We start from the raw sequence: 22,420 nt of genomic DNA, 5'->3' as shown, positions 1-22,420 counted from the left end.
TCTAGATGCAATGCTCTCCACTGCTTTGGTTTTTGTCCCCTTATGTAATGATATTCTCCTTCTCCTTCACCCTTGCTAGTAATATTACCAGCTAAGTTTTTTTATTTCTGTTTGCTGCCCTTATCAGGTGGAGCGCGTAGCTGACGCTTTGGAGGACAAGTCACTACACAGAGTTGCACAGAGGCGGCGTGACGTCATCGCCCGTGGAGAGACGGCGCGTAAAGAGGCAGCCCGCTGGCTCAGAGAGAGGCGATGGGAGCACCTCTGAGTGGGAAGGGAGGGCCGTGTCTCCTGCACACAGCAGCAGCAGCAAGCTTACGCGAAGTTCAGAAAATAAAGTTATGACTGTTACTTGATTACGATTAATCGTTTTTCCTTCAACCCTAAGATAGCTCATATCTTGCTACTTCAACTACTATCTTTTTGCAGAAATAATTCTTTGCAAAACCCAAGGATCATTGGAGAATGCTTCTCATCAGTTAACATCAAGAAATGTCGCAAAGAAAGAAGAAAAGATGGTGAACGCTTAAATAGTTTTATGGAACAGATGTTATCGAGGAAATGCTGGAAGCATGCTTCGAGAAGACAGCTCACGTCAGTATGTTCGCTTCATTCGTCACAGAGCCTTAACTTCATCTTCCACGGTCTTCACTTAGATCGTCCGTCACTGATCACAGAAAAGTGCCGTAGACCGTTTTCTTCAAGCACTGGAGGCTTCTCGTTGGCGCACTGGCCATCTATCAGTCTTCGGGAAAAGCTTGTAGGAGTAGTAAAGAAATTCTTAACGTAACTTACCTTTTTCGGTTATGAATACTTCGATATATTTTCTTCCTCCCTTACTTACAGTTGTGTTTCGTAGTTAGAGAGGGCAATGCTCTAGATTTCTCGAGAAAACGTTGGCTGTACTGCATCCGTTGGAAACAAGTCAACGAGTGAGAATCTACACTCCTGGAAATTGAAATAAGAACACCGTGAATTCATTGTCCCAGGAAGGGGAAACTTTATTGACACATTCCTGGGGTCAGATACATCACATGATCACACTGACAGAACCACAGGCACATAGACACAGGCAACAGAGCATGCACAATGTCGGCACTAGTACAGTGTATATCCACCTTTCGCAGCAATGCAGGCTGCTATTCTCCCATGGAGACGATCGTAGAGATGCTGGATGTAGTCCTGTGGAACGGCTTGCCATGCCATTTCCACCTGGCGCCTCAATTGGACCAGCGTTCGTGCTGGACGTGCAGACCGCGTGAGACGACGCTTCATCCAGTCCCAAACATGCTCAATGGGGGACAGATCCGGAGATCTTGCTGGCCAGGGTAGTTGACTTACACCTTCTAGAGCACGTTGGGTGGCACGGGATACATGCGGACGTGCATTGTCCTGTTGGAACAGCAAGTTCCCTTGCCGGTCTAGGAATGGTAGAACGATGGGTTCGATGACGGTTTGGATGTACCGTGCACTATTCAGTGTCCCCTCGACGATCACCAGTGGTGTACGGCCAGTGTAGGAGATCGCTCCCCACACCATGATGCCGGGTGTTGGCCCTGTGTGCCTCGGTCGTATGCAGTCCTGATTGTGGCGCTCACCTGCACGGTGCCAAACACGCATACGACCATCATTGGCACCAAGGCAGAAGCGACTCGCATCGCTGAAGACACGTCTCCATGCGTCCCTCCATTCACGCCTGTCGCGACACCACTGGAGGCGGGCAGCACGATGTTGGGGCGCGAGCGGAAGACGGCCTAACGGTGTGCGGGACCGTAGCCCAGCTTCATGGAGACGGTTGCGAATGGTCCTCGCCGATACCCCAGGAGCAACAGTGTCCCTAATTTGCTGGGAAGTGGCGGTGCGGTCCCCTACGGCACTGCGTAGGATCCTACGGTCTTGGCGTGCATCCGTGCGTCGCTGCGGTCCGGTCCCAGGTCGACGGGCACGTGCACCTTCCGCCGACCACTGGCGACAACATCGATGTACTGTGGAGACCTCACGCCCCACGTGTTGAGCAATTCGGCGGTACGTCCACCCGGCCTCCCGCATGCCCACTATACGCCCTCGCTCAAAGTCCGTCAACTGCACATACGGTTCACGTCCACGCTGTCGCGGCATGCTACCAGTGTTAAAGACTGCGATGGATCTCCGTATGCCACGGCCAACTGGCTGACACTGACGGCGGCGGTGCACAAATGCTGCGCAGCTAGCGCCATTCGACGGCCAACATCGTGGTTCCTGGTGTGTCCGCTGTGCCGTGCGTGTGATCATTGCTTGTACAGCCCTCTCGCAGTGTCCGGAGCAAGTATGGTGGGTCTGACACACAGGTGTCAATGTGTTCTTTTTTCCATTTCCAGGAGTGTATATTTACACTCTCATCCATACCTGGTAATACACCTTCCGTTCCGGTGTGTGTCGGATGGTACTTCTGGTGCCGTGCTTCCCTATTCTATTCATAATTGCTGCTCGGGAGGAACGATTGTGGGTATGCCTTCGCATGACCTCTGATTCTTTGATTTCTTTTTCGTAGTGGTCATTTAGCAAAATGCGAATGAACCACTGACTCAAGGCGTCTCGCTTGCATGCATTTGCTCTAGATCCTGCACTAAAACTATCAAGTAAATGAGCCCGACTGACGAGCAATTGTTGAGAACCGGTCGAAAAATTGATTTTAATCCTCTTTTACGAGGGTGAATTTCATTTCCTTAAGATTCTCCGAGAGACTCTCAAGGTTTTATTGTGTGATACTACTGGTTTCAGTAAATTATCGGCAGCACTTATGTGGACACATTGTATTTATTTACGTTCAGAGTCAACTGCCAGTGCTTCCACCAATCGTCAGTCCACAGTAGGTCTCCTTCCATTTCGCTAGAGTCTTCTGGCGTTGCAACTTTCCGTCTGCGAATAGTCTCAAGGAGCTTTTGATCTGTTACACTAAATAATACACTACATTATATATCTGTGTCTTACGTCAGATATCTAGAAGCCCACCGACCTCAGCTCTTGGTTTGCCCCATCATCTAGATCCGGGATAAACCATGGTATAACCATTCTTCTTAAGCATCATTAATTTGTCCTTCGTAAGAAGGACATATGAGAAGCTGACAGTGGTCTTATTGGCGGAATGTCAACTTCAATGGAAAGATCCAAAATCTGCGTCTTGTGATGCATGATTTTGTTACAAAGACTATGACAGAGGCCTGATAAAACATGCTAGGCCTTCAGCTTGGGGAATGAGCAGATGGTTAGTACCTAGTTCTCGTAAAAACGCCGCTGATTTCAGGTCCAAGTTTTAAATCGGAAAACAGGGAGTATCCACGATAGCAACCTTATACTGACAAAGGACAAGTGAAAATTAGTACCAGGCAGAACTGTGTTAGCAACATGGAACGTAAGAATTGTTACTTTTAAGAAAGAGAAAATTTCAGATGTTTTGATGCAACGGAAAACATATTTCGTATACATCTCAGAAGCAATACATTAGTGAATAAACGCGAAAAACATAAAAAATAAAAAATCAATCACCACGAAGGAATTATTGCAATGGTACAAAAAACTGTAGATGTGATTACATGTACACACAGATAAATGATTAGAATTTGTGAAAAACTGAAACATTTATTAAAGGGAAAGAGCTTCACAAATTGAGCAAGTCCATAACGCGTTGTTCCACCTGTGGCCCTTATGCAAGCGATTATTCGGCGTGGCACTGATTGATAGAGATGTTGGATGTCCTCCCGAGGGATATTGTGCCAAATTCTGTCCTACTGGGTCGTCAGATAGTCAAAATAACGATCTGGTTGGAGGGCTCTGCCCATAATGCTCCAAACTTTCTCAGTTAGTGAGAGGTCGGCGACCTTGCTGGCCAAGCTAGGATTTGGCAAGCACGAGGACAAGCGGTAGAAACTTTCGCCGTGTGCGGGCCGGCTTAATTTTCCTGAAATGTAAGATCATGACAGCTTGTCTAGAATTCTCATTGACTGGAATATAATCATCTTCAGTGCTCAGTCACGCTTCGGTCAGAGACCCGATGACCAGCAGATACGTGAGACAGCTGTGGCATACCAACATGAGTGTCGACCGCTATATGACACGAAAACCAGGAGTGATGGTCTGGGGTGCCATTTGTTTTCGTAACTGGATCCCTTCAGTTGTCTCTCGCTGTATCCTCAGAGTATAGCGGTACATCGACAATACCCTACCCTACCCCCTGTTTTGTTTCCCTTCATGACAGGTTATCCTGGGCTTACACTGCAGAAAAATAGTGCCCGCCGGCACACGGCGAGAATTTCTACTTCTTGCCTTTGTGCTTGCCAAACCCTACCTTGTCCAGCAAGATCCCCAGATCTCTCCCCAATTGAAAACGTTTGGAGCGTTATGGGCAGTGCCCTCCAACCATCTCGGGATTTTGTCGATGTAATAACACTCCAGTTGGACAGAATTTGGCAAGATATCCCTTAGGAAAACATCCAAAAATTCTGTCATTCGGTGCCAAGCCGAATAATTGCTTGCATAAGGGCCAGATGAGGACCTACGTCCTATTGACTTACTCATTTTGCGAAGCTCTTTCTCTTGAAAAAATCATCCAATTTCTCAGAATTGTAACCATTTTTTTTGTCTGCACATGTACATAATGTCCAACAATGATTTCCGTCCTATTTGGATAATTCCTTCGTGGTGCACCCTTTTTTCCCCTTAGTGTGTACACTGGGATCTACATAATGCTGTAAAATATTGCTAGACTAAATTTAAGAGTAAGTAAAGGTGTAGTACGCTTCATACATAGTAGTTGGGAACAGAATGTTAAAGACTGTGAGCGTGCCAATGATAGAATTTTAATAGCAACAACCAAATCAGAAAAAATGGTTCAAATGGCTCTAAGGGCCATGGAACTTAACATCTGAGGTCATAAGTCCCCTAGACTTAGAACTACTTAAACCTAACTAACCTAAGGACATCACACACATCCATGCCTGAGGCAGGATTCGAACCTGTGAACGTAGCAGCAGCGCGGTTCCGGGCTGAAAATCAAAACAGAAAGCCAGAATTTAGCTTTGATTGTTGTATGCTGTCCAGAAGTAGATAAATATCACGAATTCAAAGCCTTTAATGAAATTCGTCTAAAATGTATTCAACAATTGCACTCAAAATCATCAAGTAATTTAGTTAGACAATCTAAATGCAAGAGTAAGACATAACCTTACATGCAATGTAGTGGGTGTATTTGGATGAATTTCTTATGACATGCAGTAACCGAAACATTTCTTAAAAAATAAGCTTAAGGTTGCCGTAGAGCTGTAGATTATTTTATTGTGAAGGAGCGAATATAAGGTCATGCAAAAACCAAGTTTATGTAGAAGCTGTGATACAGTTTTCGAGCATTACATTTTAATATGGATGCATACGCTAAATGTGAGAATACGAAATAGAAGATAACAGAGGGAAGTACAGAAGGGTGTTTCAAGTTTATTTAGTATAAGGAAAAAGTAAGAAGGACTCATACTGCAACCGATTAACGACAGGAGTGGAATATCTGTGTACTGAGGAATGTACTGAAGAACGGTCAAATATCAAGACAGAAATTGAAAAAAAGGCAAAAAATGAAGGAATGCGAATGAAATATAAATACTGCGAATAGCGAAGACTAAAGACTTCTTCCATTAGAGTTTAATACAATGATTTCCGAGAAGTAAGCCTGTTATCAAAATACTTCTGAAATTTTACTGATAAAATAGCTTGAAAAGAGATTACTTAAAGGCGTCCACAATAGAGCTCGGGAACGATACGTTATTATTATAAAAAATGGCATTCATGAGGGACAAACAATAGTTTATAATGGTTTCAAAGCATTAAACAAGTTGGAAAGAGAAAAAATTCCAATGAAACACCACAAAGCAAGAACGTGTAAAAACAATTTAACCTATGTAATAGCTGGTACACTTTGTTTACTTTGGGCATTCTGGCGCAGTTTGTTTACATTTGTAATAAAGCTAGGTCCACTTTATTTATGACATCAATATAATCACATTACAACCCCCACATCCTTTCCTCCTCACCTCCCTGTTCACTAAGCATTTTAGTTGCCTTTAAAATGAAAGAGCCAATTACAGTGGAGTATTTTAGCAGCTATTACAATGAAAAAACAATGCACCCCAGAGCACCCACCTTGATTTTGATCAAAAATACCCAAACAACCTGAATGAATTATCGGAAAATCACCTACATAAAAAAAACACATCTTCAAACGATAGAAACTTAAAACAGTACTTAACCTCCATTTGAATCATGGTTGAATGGAGCAAAAAATTGCCTACTGTGTTTTCATTCCTGACTACAAAGAGTTTTTCACGGGTTGTCTCACCAGGCGCATCCGCAAATATTATCGGAAACTACAAAGCATTTGCTATTAAATGTGAGAACTAGTATAAAACATACTTTCCATAAGTAGATAAAGCCCACATTTGCTTGTACAATGCAATTAACAAATTAGTAATTCGAAACTGGTGAAGATGATTTTCTTTAAACACTATTCCACAAAACTTCAAAAAGCGAGAGAAAATTAACTACCATTTTATGGTACTCTTGCTTGTCCGCACCAACAGATGGCTGCACTTGCGAATGTTCAAATTTCGATTATTATAGCACATTTCATTGAAGATACAAATGAGCATCAAATTAATTATTCTCCATGACTAAATGCTTGTCATGTATCACAAAGTTCTTTCTAAATCTAAAATATCGGCAAAAATGCCTCATTAAAGCAATTTTATTTTCGACATACACACTTCCGTCAAAGTGATGCCTAAACTACGGTTGTGTACTCTAGAAGAATTACCCCAATGCTATTTCCATTCCTAAACACTTACAAATAATATTCCAAACAGACACTTGATATAACAGGGTGGGCCTAAACATGGTCACAGTAAAACTAATCTGACCAGGCTTATAACTGGAGAAAATATATGTTAGCTAAAATAATTTGCTAAACAAACAAACTGTCAGTTTGAATTACTGTTAGCTACTGGAAGAATGTAAATAATTCTGTTATTAATATCTACTCTTGGTGTAAATAACAGTACACCCTTAAACTAACTATTACATCTCTATTTTTTGTGGTGGTGTTTGACAAGTTTTGCAGTAACATCTCCACGTCTGAAATACCTAAAGGTTGCTGCCATTTCTGTCTGATAAAATGTTGTTCTTGTTTCATAGAGCATGTTGTCATTATATAACGTTTTCCAAATTTTCAGTGATCTTTCACCTTACTGAGCACCAAATTAGGGGTCGCAAGACAAGTATTACTAGAAAAATACAGTCGCCGGTTCTGATTGGAGCTTACTAATTTTTATTATAAATGTTTGGTTCTCGTTGGGGTTAAGTACAACACGAACTTTTGGCGATGGGTGCAATATTTTCAATCAGAACAAAGGTGCCATAGTACTCTGAAACGTTTATAAATTGCAACTATTGTGCCAAGGCATTCTAAAACGTTTACAGAGTGTATTTCCTACAATCAGCTACTAAATAACATCAACATCTAACAAAAATGCATGATGTGAAAGCTCCCTCTCCTTCTCTCACATTCTCTCTCTCTCTCTCTTTCTCTCTCACTCTCATACACACACACACACACACACACACACACACACACACACACACACACACACACACACACCATAGCCAAACACCATTTCAGGAAGGAATGAAGACATCATCATCATCATCATCATTTGAGACTGATTATGCCTTTCAGCGTCCAGTCTGGAGCATAGCCCCCTTATAAAATTCCTCCATGATCCCCTATTCAGTGCTAACATTGGTGCCTCTTCTGATGTTAAGCCTATTATTTCAAAATCATTCTCAACCGAATCCCGGTACCTTCTCCTTGGTCTACCCCGACTCCTCCTACCCTCTACTGCTGAACCCATGAGTCTCTTGGGTAACCTTGCTTCTCCCACGCGTGTAACATGACCCCACCATCTAAGCCTGTTCGCTCTGACTGCTACATCTATAGAGTTCATTCCCAGTTTTTCTTTGATTTCCTTATTGTGGACACCCTCCTGCCATTGTTACCATCTACTAGTACCTGCAATCATCCTAGCTACTTTCATATCCGTAACCTCAACCTTGTTGATAAGGTAACCTGAATCCACCCAGCTTTCGCCCCCATACAACAAAGTTGGTCGAAAGATTGAACGGTGCACAGATAACTTAGTCTTGGTACTGACTTCCTTCTTGCAGAAGAAAGTAGATCGTAGCTGAGCGCTCACTGCATTAGCTTTTCTACACCTCGCTTCCAGTTCTTTCACTATGTTGCCATCCTGTGAGAATATGCATCCTAAGTACTTGAAAACATCCACCTGTTCTAACTTTGTTCCTCCTATTTGGCACTCAATCCGCTTATATCTCTTTCCCACTGACATTACTTTCGTTTTGGAGATGTTAATCTTCATACCATAGTCCTTACATTTCTGATCTAGATCTGAAATATTACTTTGCAAACTTTCAATCGAATCTGCCATCACAACTAAGTCATCGGCATATGCAAGACTGCTTATTTTGTGTTCACATATCTTAATCTCACCCAGCCAGTCTATTGTTTTCAACATATGATCCATAAATAATACGAACAACAGTGGAGACAGGTTGCAGCCTTGTCTTACCCCTGTAACTACTCTGAACCATGGACTCAATTTACCGTCAACTCTAACTGCTGCCTGACTCTCCATGTAAAGACCTTTGATTGCTTGCAAAAGTTTGCCTCCTATTCCATAATCTCGTAGAACAGACAATAACTTCCTCCTAGGAACCCGGTCATATGCCTTTGCTAGATCAATAAAGCATAGATACAATTCCCTGTTCCACTCATAACACTTCTCCATTATTTGCTGTAAGCTAAAGATCTGGTCTTGACAACCTCTAAGAGGCCTAAACCCACACTGATTTTCATCCAATTGGTCCTCAACTAATACTCGCACTTTCCTTTCAACAATATCTGAGAATATTTTACCCACAACACTGATTAAAGAGATATCTCTGTAGTTGTTACAATCTTTTCTGTTTCCATGTTTAAAGATTGGTGTGATTTCTGCTTTTGTCCAGTCTGATGGAACCTGTCCCGACTCCCAGGCCATTTCAATTATCCTGTGTAGCCATTTAAGATCTGACATTCCACTGTATTTGATGAGTTCCGACTTAATCTCATCCACCCCAGCTGCTTTATTGCACTGCAATCTATTGACCATTTTCTCCACTTCCTCAAATGTGATCCTATTTCCATCATCATTCCTATCCCATTGTACCTCGAAATCTGAAACATTACTGATCGTATTTTCACCTACATTGAACAACTCTTCAAAACATTCCCTCCATCTGGCCAAGGAATCCACAGGATTCACTAGCAGTTTTCCTGACCTGTCTAAAATACTTTTCATTTCCTTCTTACCTCCCTTTCGAAGACTACTAATTACACTCCAGAATGGTTTTCCAGCAGCTTGACCCAAAGTCTCCAACCTGTTTCGAAAGTCTTCCCAAGATTTCTTCTTGAATGCTGCAATTATCTGTTTGGCTTTGTTTCTTTCTGCAACATAACTTTCTCTGTCTACCTCAGTTCTATTATGTAGCAATTTTTGATACGCCTTCTATTTCCTTTTACAGGTTGCCTTGACTGTGTCATTTTACCAAGCTGTTTGCTTCGTCCTACCTTTACACACTCTGTTCGAAGAGATTCTTTAGCCACTTCTAGTACTGTGTCCCTGTACCTTGTCCATTCCTTTTCCAATTACTGTAATTGACTACATTCAACTAACTGGTACCTTTCTGAGACCATTGTTATGTACTTGTGCCTGATTTCCTTATCCTGACGTTTCTCCACTCTTATCCTCCTACATATGGACCTGATCTTCTGCACTTTCGGCCTCACAATCCCAATTTCACTGCAAATTAAATAATGATCAGTGTCATCAAAGAATCCCCTGAATACACGTGTGTCCCTCACAGCCTTCCTGAATTCCTGATCTGTTATTGTATAGTCAATGACAGATCTGGTTCCCCTGCCTTCCCAAGTATACCGGTGAATGTTCTTATGTTTAAAAAAGGAGTTTGTGATTACTAAGCCCATACTGGCACAGAAATCCAAGAGTTGTTTCCCGTTCCTGTTGGCCTCCATATCCTCTCCAAATTTACCCATTACCTTTTCATAGCCTTCTGTTCGATTTCCAATCCTGGCATTAAAATCACCCATGAGCAGAACAGTGTCCTTGTCCTTTACTCTAACAACTACATCACTGAGTACCTCATAAAAACTATCCATCTTATCTTGATCTGTCCCTTCACAATGCGAATATACTGACACAATCCTAATTTTCTTGCTAGACACTGTCAAATCTATCCACATCAGTCGTTCGTTTACATACCTTATTGCAACTACACTGGGTTCCATTTCTTTCCTGATGTAAAGCCCTACACCCCCATTGTGCTATTGCTGCTTTGACTCCTGACAGGTAGACCTTGTATTCTCCCACTTCCTCTTCTTTCTCACCCCTTACCCGAATGTCACTAACAGCTAAAACGTCCAGCCCCATCTTGCTTGCAGCCTCTGCCAGCTCTGCCTTCTTCCCAGAGTAGCCCCCATTGATATTAATAGCTCCCCATCTCATTACTATTTGTTTACCAAGTCGTATGAAGAAGGTGTTTTTATTACAGTGTATCACTTAAACTACAATACACAATGGGAACATCTGCTGTGTTTATAAAAAACACAACCATAAATGGTCATAGAGATAAAACATCTGAAAAGATGATAATGGAGTTGATAACTGAAGAGTAAAATATTCTTCAGTGAAATAAAATTAGTTGCCACAACATGTGGGGGTTTTATGCTGGTATAATTCCAAAACTCGAAAATTCGAACTTTGCACAAAAAAATTGTTTATTTCTCTGAATATGGAAGTCTTTGAGCACAACATACATTTTGCAACCACAATGGACCTTAAAATTAAATATTACAACATCTAAACTGACTGTATTAATTATTAAAAATACCTGCAGCTTGCAAATTGGCATTACGATAAAAACCAGTAGGTTTTGGAGTACTTACTAACGACAAAAGTTGTTATACCACATTTTGCAACCTCTGTGGACCTTAAAATGAAATATTTTCACCACTAAATTGTCTGTATTATATATTAAAATACACATAACTCGTTTATTGACAATACTTAAATAAAGTATAGGTTAGTCGACGATTATTGTTAGATCTTAGTCCTTATATTAAATTCATCTACATATGTAAAAATTTGTTGCAGAACATTCACACATGAGCACTACTGCAGGACTAGATTACAACTAAAAGTGCATTGAGAAATAACAAGGTAAACACTGACAACATTTTATGCTCGCAAAAGAAAGTCACCATACATCCTGGAATGCACTTTCTATAATAATACGAACCAAACGTCTACCTGATAAACACGCATGGGAACTACAGTAAAACTAACTTAAAGCATAAAGTACGCTTGTTAAAGAGCTTTACCGAAGTAATCAATGTTATTCCTCCATCTCTAAAACTGAAAGTTCGATATTCCTATCACGTTTTACAAGCACAATCAACCCTCAAATTAAATATTTCCATATTGTATGCATAGTTTCTTAAAATACAGGCAACCGCATTACTGACAATATTAATTTCATCTGAGTACATAAAATATTACAAAACACACAGAAGACGTTTCTCGTTGTCTACAGAAGTTTAAGTGATATGTTGTAATGAAATAATAGACTGTGATTGGCTGGAAAGGGGAAAGGATGGAAGGTGAGGGGGGAGGGAACAGATTTCAAACCACAAGTGAGCTAGTCCACTCTCTTGGATTTTTAATTTATTTTATCTGTTTTATTTGCTTATTTATTTATCTTATTACAGACACTACATTCTCATTGGATGCTTCATGTTACTGCTATGCTGTGGTGCAGTGGAGAGGAAGAGGGGGAGGAAGGGCAGGTGAAGGTGAAGAGAGGGGTACAGAGAAGTGGGCGAGGGAGATGGGGAGGGGAGGTGAGAAAGAAAGTGGGTCGAGCTTGTCACTTGATGATAATGATCTCATAGATGAAGGGGGCATGGTTTCATCACTTGCACCAAAAAGTACAACTTTAAGTGCCACACATAGCACATGGGTTGCTCCACTGGTAAAATGTTATAAAATTTTACGGTGTGGTAAAACTATGCACGAGCTGGTAGGAAAAATATTTTTTTTTATTAAAAAGCACTAAGACCAGGTGATATTAATGTAGAAGAAATGTGATGATCACAAAGACCACAAAAATAAGAAATAATATGGACAGAATAGTGTAAAGTTAATTATGGGAGGATGCTGCTAAATTTTAGATTGAAACATTTTAGAATATGTTGAATCAAAAGGAAATACATTCAAAATGGAAGACGGCAAAATAATTTCACTGCATGTGGGAGGGAACAATAGAGTATGATATATTTACAGAAGAATAACCTTCCTTGACACAATTCTCAAACTGCAGTTCAATTTATAAACACCCCATTCAAAGCAGCTCTGCTGAATATTTGCTTCTCAAAGAATAAACAATTCATTTTATGACACATTCAGTTACTGATATTACCTTTTCTTTAAGGCAACTTATTGAAAAAAGTGACAGCTGCATTATCTCTCAATATTAAAAGTATATATTTATGTTTGTGAAATTGCCCTGTTTTCTGGGAAAGAAAATAAGCTGCAGATAAAAAACATGTTATGAATAAAATTGGAAAATTCAATGCAGAAAACTAAAAGACTGTTATAGTTAAACACCTGACTAGGACTAAAATTGATGTAAGCAATAAAACAATAGAAAAATTAAAGTGCTTTGAATATCTTCACTCCAATTTAACATACGATTTAACGAAGCCATGCACGGTAAAGCTAATATGTTTAGTGCCACAATAACAAGAGACCTGAAAAATTTTATTGTGACAGTCATCAGTTAAAAAAATGGTATGATGCAGCACCTAGTGCGAGTCTATCATATATAATTCTTTTCATATCTGCATAACTGTTCCATCTTAAATCCATTTGTGCTTGCTTACTGTATTTGAGCCTTGGTTTCATTAGACAATTTTTAACCCCCCTTTCAACACACACTTCCTTTATTACCAAATTAACTACACTGACGTATAAAGAAGAAAGTAACTACCACATTATGTGTAACTGCCAACTAACACTTCTCTATGAAACTTCGACCATACATAGAAAGAAATGCTACAGTATAGTGCAGCAGGTAACTGAAAGGAATGCGCAAGGAGACGAACAGGAACAACTTATTTAAAGATAATAATCACATTGAAGTCACCGCGATTTATGACGGACCCCAGGACATAACAAAAGGGGGGACATGATTTTTAATAGGGTGAGTGATCACTACGGATGGTAATGCTTGCTCCACGACGTGCTCTCATGCTGGCCAAAAGTTTGGTAAGGAATTCCGGTGGTAGGGTTCTCCGTTCCTCCTCCAGCGCTCTTGACAATTGCTGGATGGTCGTTAGCGTTTGTGGACGTGATGTAATGCGTCTCACAAATGCATGCCACACGTGCTCGACGGGACTTAAGTCGGGAAACGGCCAGGCCAGTCCATTCGCCAAATATCCTCTTGTTCCAAAGATATATTTCACCTGCGCAGTTCGATACGGTCGCGCATTATCATCCATGAAAATGAAATCATGGCAGAATGCACCAATGAAGAGGCGCACCAGGCGATGGAGTGGAGTGTGAGAATAACGTTGGCTCATGAGTTCACAGCATTCAAAGATTTGGAAGTCAGTAGAGCTATGCAACATTACACTTCCTCCTGGCCCACCAAAATTATCACGTTCGAGAATGTTCCTGAGTGCATTACGTGTTCCCACCTCTCGTCATACGTATTGAAATCAATGTAGCTGCTGATGTCTGTTATCGCAGCTGTTATCTTTACTCTATGGCAGTCTTCCGTTTGCTGATGTAGATGTGTTTGTCAGTTCTCCTACATCCTTCTTGCATTCTTAGTTGACTTCATCGATCTTATACCTTCTTAATTCTTCCTTCGCGTGATCCACCTTCTCATCTTGTTTTTGGAGAGTTTACTAAAGTCTTGAAGCGCTACAGTGCGGTATACATTGACCTTCTTAACTTCTTCTATATCTCCTGAGTATACCTAACTGTTTAATCTCTTTCGCAAGTTTTCCTGAGTCCTGGCAGCCTCAGTTCTACTTTATTTAATATCTTCCCTGCTCTGGTTGATACACACCTGGAAATGCTCCATCATAGTAAATAACTCTACACCCTGAACGACGTCCTCTAGTTGTACAGCTCCAAAAGCTGGGAACAAATCTGTTCCTGAATTTTCCATGTCGGATGACATCACCAACACAATAATCATTTGACACCTTATTGTCAACAACTGAGTAGTGGCACCATTGAATTAGTAGGCTGTTCTGTCTGGCGCCACTGGCTCTGGTGTAGTACCGACTGTCCCTCTTGTGGCCCCATTGCCAAAATTGCCATGCAACTGCTTGCTAATAAAGGGGAATAAAATTCTGTAATCCTCGTGATGATTTGTTTCATTGTCTACCTGCCCCCTTATTATTTTCTGGTTTGTACCCGACCCTCAGAGTTTTACTCGGTCGGCTCTTTGGTCGTAAATACGAGGTGCGGCTAGAAAAAAACCGGACTGATGCTGGAAAAAACATTTATTTACAATTATTTACAATTTCATGTTATCTCCTTCAATGTACTCTCCTCCTCGGTCTCTACACCGCTCCATACGAATTTTCCACTGTTCATAGCGATGCTGCAGATCATTTTCGGTAAGTCCATACATTACTTCCGTCGCTTTTTCTTTTACTGCTTCAACAGTCTCAAATCTAGTTCCTTTCAAAGCTGACTTGACTTTAGGGAAAAGAAAAAAGTCACAGGGGGCCAAATCAGGTGAGTATGGTGGATGATCTAAGATGGGAATGTTGTGTTTTGCCAAAAACGTCTTCGCTGACAACGCACTGTGAGCTGGGGCATTGTCTTGGTGAAGGATCCATGACTTTTTTCTCCACAAATCGTTCCGTTTTCTCCGTACTCGCTCACGTAGGGTAGCCAGGACGCTAATGTAGTAATGCTGATTCACTGTTTGTCCCTCTGGTACCCAATCAATGTGCACAATCCCTTTGATGTCAAAAAAAAAACAATCATCATTGCCTTGAATTTCGATATTGACATTCGTGCTTTTTTTTGTCGTGGAGAACCAGGAGTTTTCCAATGCATCGATTGGCGTTTAGTTTCGGGATCGTAAGTAAAAAACCACGATTCATCGCAAGTAATAACATTTTGTAAGAAGGTGGGATCACTTTCAATGTTTTCCAGGATGTCAGAACAAATCATTCTTCGGCGTTCCTTCTGTTCAATTGTGAGACACTTTGGAACCATTTTTGAACACACTTTGTTCATGTTGAAACTTTCATGAAGAATCTGCCTAACACTTTCCTTGTCAACTCCTGTTAACTCAGACACTGCTCTGATTGTTAAACGGCGATCTTGTCGAACAAGTTTACCGATTTTTTCGATGTTTGCATCAGTTTTTGCTGACAATGGTCTGCCAGTGCGAGTGTCTCCACTGGTGTCTTCGCGGCCATCTTTAAATCGTTTAAACCACAGAAACACTTGTGTTCGCGATAAACAATCATCGCCGTACACTTGTTGTAACATTACAAACGTTTCACTTGCAGATTTTCCTAGTTTGAAACAAAATTTGATGTTAACACGCTGTTCTTTCTGTACACTCAACATTTTCCGACGCACAGACAAAACGTCAACTACTTAAAACAGACGCCACGGGCAGACTGAGTGCAGGAGGCAGATGAAACTCGAGCAGTAGGCGGAGCGAGAGTCACGTGACAGGCCACGCGACTTTCAGTCTTATTGCATTCGTTTTATTGTTTCACCAGTACTAGTCCGGTTTTTTTCTAGCCACACCTCGTATAGTTAGTAGTACTGTACAAAGACACTAGCTGTCATTTGAAAATTTGTCCCGCTATTGTATTACCATTCCTTTCTGGTTTGTAACCGATCATTAATGCTCTAATTAATCAGCTCCTGGTCGTAAATACAGCTGGAACAATAGTACTAAGGCACAGGTTGCCGTTAAACAAAAGATGGAACAACCGTTCGCTCGACTAAAGATCCGTACCCAAAGACTGGAAAGTTGCACAGGTCACACCAATATTCAAGAAAGGTACTAGGAGTAATCCACTAAATTACAGACCCATATCATTAACGTCGATATGCAGCAGGATTTTAGAACACGTATTGTGTTCCAACATTATGAATTACCTCGAAGGAAATGGTCTATTGAGACACAGTCATCATGGGTTTAGAAAACACAACTAGCTCTTTATTCACATGAAGTGGAGTGCTATTGACAAGGGATTTCAGATCGATTCCGTGTTCCTGGTTTTCTGGAACGCTTTTCATATTGTACCACACAAGCGACTCGTAGTGAAATTGGGTGCTTATGGAATATCGTCTTAGTTATGTGACTGGATTTGTGTTTTCCTGCCACAGTCCGTAGTAATTGGCGGAAAGTCATCGAGTAAAACAGAAGTGATTTCAGGCGTTGCCCAAGTTAGTGTTATAGGCCATTTGCTGTTCCTCATCTACATAAACGATTTGGGAGGCAATCTGAGCAGCCGTCTTCGGTTGTTTGCAGATGACGCTGCCGTTTATCGACTAATAAAGTCATCAGAAGATCAAAACAAACTGCAAAAAATATCTGAATGGTGCGAAAAGTGGCAGCTGACCCTAAATAACGAAAAGTGTGAGGTCATCCACATGAGTACTAAAAGGAACTCGTTAAACTTCGATTACACGATAAGTCACTCTAATCTAAAAGCTGTGAATTCAACTAAATACCTAGGTATTACAATTACGAACAACTTACCAGAATGAGATTTTCACTCTGTAGCGGAGTGTGCACTGATATGGAACTTCCTGGCAGATTAAAACTGTGGGCTGGACCGAGACTCGAACTCGGGACCTTTGCTTTCCGCGGGCAAGTGCTCTACCATCTGAGCTACCCAAGCACGACTCACGCCCCCTCCGCACAGCTTTATTCAGCCGGTACCTCGTCTCCTACCTTACAAACTTTACAGAAGCTCTCCTGAGAACCTTGCAGAACTAGCAATCCTGAAAGAAAGGCAAAGGTCCCGAGTTCGAGTCTCGGTCCGGCACACAGTTTTAATCTGCCAGGAAGTTTCACGAACAACTGAAATTGGAAAGAACACATAGAAAATGTTGTGGGGAAGGCTAACCAAAGGCTGCGTTTTATTGGCAGGACACTTAGAAAATGTAACAGATCTACTGAGGAGACTGCCTACGCTACGGTTGTCCGTCCTCTTTTAGAATACTGCTGCGCGGTGTCGGATCCTTACCAGACGGGACTGACGGAGTAATCGAAAAAGTTCAAAGAAAGGCAGCACGTTTTGTATTATCGCGAAATATGGGAGAGAGTGTCACAGAAATGATACAGGATTTGGGCTGGGAATCATTAAAAGAAAGGCCTTTTACGTTGCGACGGAATCTTCTCACGAAATTCCAATCACCAACTTTCCCCTCCGAATGAGAAAATATTTTGACACCGACCTATGTAGGGAGGAACGATCACCACGATAAAATAAGGGAAATCAGAGCTCGTACGGAAAGATATAGGTGTTCATTCTTTCCGCGCGCTATACGAGATTGGAATAATAGATAAACGTGAAGGTGGTTCGATGAACCCTCTGCCGGGCACTTAAATGTGATTTGCAGAGTATCCATGTAGATGTAGATGTAAATGTAGAGGTAATCCTTGGCCATTGGCCACCCGACATCTCTTAGTCGAGAGACGTGCAGGAAATAATCTACATAAGTGTCCATATTCAATAATTCACTCGTAATTAAGGAGTGACATAGAGCTGCCAGAATCTAATAACCAGCACAACGGCTCATGCCCTATTGCCGTGCAAACAAATCGTAAGGTACGCGTGGTGGCTGCCTGTATGCGACCCGCCGGCCGAAGTGGCCGTGCGGTTAAAGGCGCTGCAGTCTGGAACCGCAAGACCGCTACGGTCGCAGGTTCGAATCCTGCCTCGGGCATGGATGTTTGTGATGTCCTTAGGTTAGTTAGGTTTAACTAGTTCTAAGTTCTAGGGGACTAATGACCGCAGCAGTTGAGTCCCATAGTGCTCAGAGCCATTTTGTATGCGACCCGCCCCCCCATCTGTCGTCATTTCACAGCGCGAGCCGTCCTTGGAACCGGGCATCCTCGTACTAAATGGTCACGCGCCGCATCTAAACCAAGCCACTGATTTCATTGAACCGCGCGCTGTACCTATCTCGCTACCTTCTGGACCGAAGTTAGATTAGTCTTGATGTCCCCCCCTTAACTCATCTCGCTGGTTGTCGGCAAAAGACAATTTCATAACAGAGTTAGCAAGATTTTCTAACCTATGAGGAGTGACTGGACGAGGAAAGAGTGCGATCCGAGACCTATCTTCAGGCCGAATACCTCTCTTTGTGCATACGGTCTGATAACTTACCCTCCACGACCGTTTGCCTCACTTGCCCGATCGCCTTAACCTGCTGTAAGGTTTCGGATAGCAGATTACTTAAGCTACCGCGTGCTGATGGGCAGAGTGCGATAAGTGCTAAGTGATGGGAGATCCTTAATGGGTCAGCATGCGACTCAAACTTAACAGGCAGCCATTCTGAGAGGCACCCACATGCCTTGCTCATACCGTGGCATCAAGCAGTCAGGCCTGCAAGATGAGTGGTCTGCCAAGCGAGTGGATTCATTCTTATTTATCGAGTAACATGAACTCTAGTACTCACACTTACGTTACAAGTTATCCTCCTATATGATTAATACGCAACGGAAACACGCTTCTGACTATCAGCAATTTACAGAACTCTGACTGTACACTACGCACTGGCAATACCACATTTTCTTTCTTTTTGTTTAACGGCTTTTGTCAACACGTGGCCACCGCAGTGAATATAAATGGCGCACACATTATAAATTCGGGACATTATGACAACATACAATTCGAAGGAAAAGTCCACCAATCTTTTTCTTTTCACTATCTTATTTATTCCGATAAATTCTCTAACCTAAACACACAAATTCTATAACCTACAACAATAACACATGAGAAATTCCGCCCAGTGGGCATGGCTTTACATTGGTGAATCTCTATATCATGGTCTCGTAATTATTTAACGCTACAGTGCACTTTCTGGATAGGATGGGGGATCTTTTATTATTTCTCACACTTCGACTCTCACAATCATCATCACGAAACTATCCTCCAGACCGAGCAGTACCGAAGGAACAAGCATAAGCCACTAATCTTTTGAAACTACCTTGCTACTCTCCCATGCAAACCACATATACCCAAATTACATGACATACACCACACTACAACATGGAATACAATACAATGAATAGTCACAACACTATCACTTTCAGCTTTCCCACTTCAATTAGTATTTATCCCAGTTTCACACGACACTGCCCCACTTTGTAATTCTACTTTCCTACTATGAACTCTGGAGATATATGCACGTCTTCCTGTGCAATGCAAGCCAAGTGGCGTTGCTGGATAGACGGCCGACTCACCTTGCTTCTCTCTCAGAGTTTGAATCTAGCGTCACACGGAATCATATTACGCAAAGTAATATTAAGAACATATTCATCACACACGCAAGTCCTCAACTGATACCATGGAGGAGTACTTCTCTTTATCTTTTGTCTCATACACAGTTTGAGACTCACACAGTACTCACCACGTGGAAGTACTCGTCTCTAATTTCAAGTCCTGCGCACGCCATTTCTTAAATATTTCAACTTATGGTACACACGCTATTTCTTAAATATTTCAACTTATTGTACACACGCTAGTAATTCAGCTTAACTTATGCACACGGAAGTATTTCAACTTACTGCTACACGTGGTTTCATTGTGACCGTTGGTCACTTCCGAAGATTACTATGATCCCATTAATATAACTTGCCTGACATTTAATTCTCCCCACAAAAGTTCCTGAAATAGAGAAATTATTATTTCAAACTACTCTTAAATATTCCACATGCATACCATGTCTCCACTCTTTTGTCATTACGGAGCACAACTAAAACAGGTCTTAACAGCACAAGATCCAGCGGCAGAGTGCTGAAACATGGCCGTTCTCCAGGTTATCTCGCACCTCTGTCGAGGTGGGGGAAGACCATGCTACCGTATTAGTCAGCCACATTTCAGGCGCTCAAAGCTCCGGTAAGTTTCATCTCTTTGGTCCCACCAAAGGTGGCCAAAGGATCGTCTCAAAGATGATCATATATTCACATTCACTATCTGCGGTTAGCAGACGACCATACATTCATTCATTTCACAGATCTCACCAAACTGGATGTAGGGATTTACTTTGTGGGAGTGCACATGTGATCAATTAAATAAATAAATTGTCATTCTTTCCCACACTGGTATCCGGCTTCGCTGTATTAATTGAAATTGAGTTATTTTACAAAAAAAATGTGTTGTTCTGACAAAAATAATGAAGTATGTTGTACCTATTTTCAATGTTGGGTGGTACTGTACCCTTTCAATACTACATGTTGTATATTTTCTAAGGTTTCAATTGACAATTTCTGAATACTATTTGGGAGGCACGTCATCGGGTTAGGGAGGCGGGCAAAATACTCCCCAGACCGATCACTTAGATCTCGGGACGACGGATCCACATTCGACTATTGGATTGTAAGAAGCACATTCCATATTATTTGTATCAACCCCACTTTCTAATTCTAAAGCTGTAGTTTGGATTCGAAAATCAAACAAAAAATTATTTAACTGAATGACATGTGCTAATTACTCAGTGCTCGATTCTAGGAGTTTAAGAGCCTTTACTCTATTGCCCAGGTGGACTAATTGTGCACGAATGCGCTTCATCATACTCAAAGTTTATTGTTTACTTTAGAGGAAGGAGAGATTTTCTTGTAACTGACTCAGTGGTACCATAGTAGCCTGTAAATGTTGGCTCACCTCGCCAACCGTGCTGACACAAACGGAGAGTGGTGTTGACAACGCTGCCCGTAGCCCAGCTGCCAGCTCGCCCACCTTACTGTGAACATTTTGTTGCCTAATACTCGGTTCATACTCAAGCTGATCCCGTTTTAGGTACTGAATATTGGGACACTGACGTGAATCCATGGTGCTACTGTGGACAAAAGAGAATAATTAGGCAATGTCCCAAACAAATCAAGTACAAAATTTAAACTGAAGCAGGACAACCTCCACCCCCCCCCCCTCCCCCCTCCGGCGTAATGGGTCGAAAACCACGCTCTGCTACCAATGATGCATGGTACTTATTATTGGAATTAACGAAAACGTGGAAGGGAGGACCCACCAATATAACTTTCTTTTTACACAACCTGTTTATTTAACAATATGTGAACAGTGTTATTTCTATAATCGATACATTTAACCATAAAATTTTAATTAACAAAATGAACAATTTGGAGAATTCTTTTGATCTTAAACCCTAAGTTGAATAAGCTTTTAAACTTTGCAAAAGAAATCTGAAGTGCTGTGTTGCAAAACAGCTGAAAACATGGTAATGATTACAACTGGTATAGTCTGGACCAGAAGACTTGCTTTTATTAAGTGATTTGAGTTGCTTCACAACTCCGAGGATATTTATTTCTACGTTACTCATGTTGGCAGCTGTTCTCGATTCGAATTCTGGAATATTTACTTCGTCTTCTTTTGTGAAGGCATTTCGGAAGGCTGTGTTTAGTAACTCTGCTCTTGCAGCACTGTCTTCGATAGTATCTCCACTGTTATCGCGCAGAGTAGACATTGATTGTTTCTTGCCACTAACATACTTCACATACGACCAGAATCTCTTTGGATTTTCTGACAGGTTTCGAGACAAAGTTTCGTTGTAGGAACTGTTATACGCATCTCGCATTTGAACTCCGCTCTAAATTTCGAGCTTGTGTAAAAGATCGCCAGTCTTAGGGATTTTGCGTCTGTTTAAATTTGGCATGTTTGTTTCGTTGTTTCTGCAACAATGTTCTAACCTGTTTTGTGTACCAAGGAGGATCAGCTCCGTCGTTTGTTAGTTTATTTGGCATAAATCTCTCAATTGCTGCCGGTACTATTTCTTTGAATTCAAGTCACATCTGGTCTACACTTAAATTATTAATTCGGAATGAGTGGGAAGTGAGGGGAAATCTTTCCCTTTATGAATTTTGATGCCTGTCAAGTTTTTATTAGTTAAGCGACTGGTGTCTGACTTAATTCTAGGGCATGATTTCATCCGTAAGACCGTATGGTCTTAAAGTTTGGTACCCGGACCTT

The 22,420-nt window shown here is 41.5% G+C and overlaps 1 protein-coding gene across 1 annotated transcript in view; it reads left to right on the top strand.

The window, feature by feature from the left end:
• LOC126474213 (aminopeptidase N-like) overlaps positions 1 to 268 on the top strand; it is a 163,637-nt gene extending 163,369 nt beyond the window's left edge. Inside the window, exon 17 of the mRNA XM_050101677.1 lies at positions 128 to 268. Within this exon, the coding sequence (XP_049957634.1) occupies positions 128 to 268 (141 nt within the window). The remainder of the gene's footprint in view (positions 1 to 127) is intronic.
• Positions 269 to 22,420: the final 22,152 nt, after the last annotated feature.

This window comes from Schistocerca serialis, chromosome 4 (assembly GCF_023864345.2).
Source record: "Schistocerca serialis cubense isolate TAMUIC-IGC-003099 chromosome 4, iqSchSeri2.2, whole genome shotgun sequence".
NCBI lineage: Eukaryota > Metazoa > Arthropoda > Insecta > Orthoptera > Acrididae > Schistocerca > Schistocerca serialis.
Note: the sequence above shows the minus strand (reverse complement) of the source record. Positions and strands in the feature narration are given on the sequence as shown.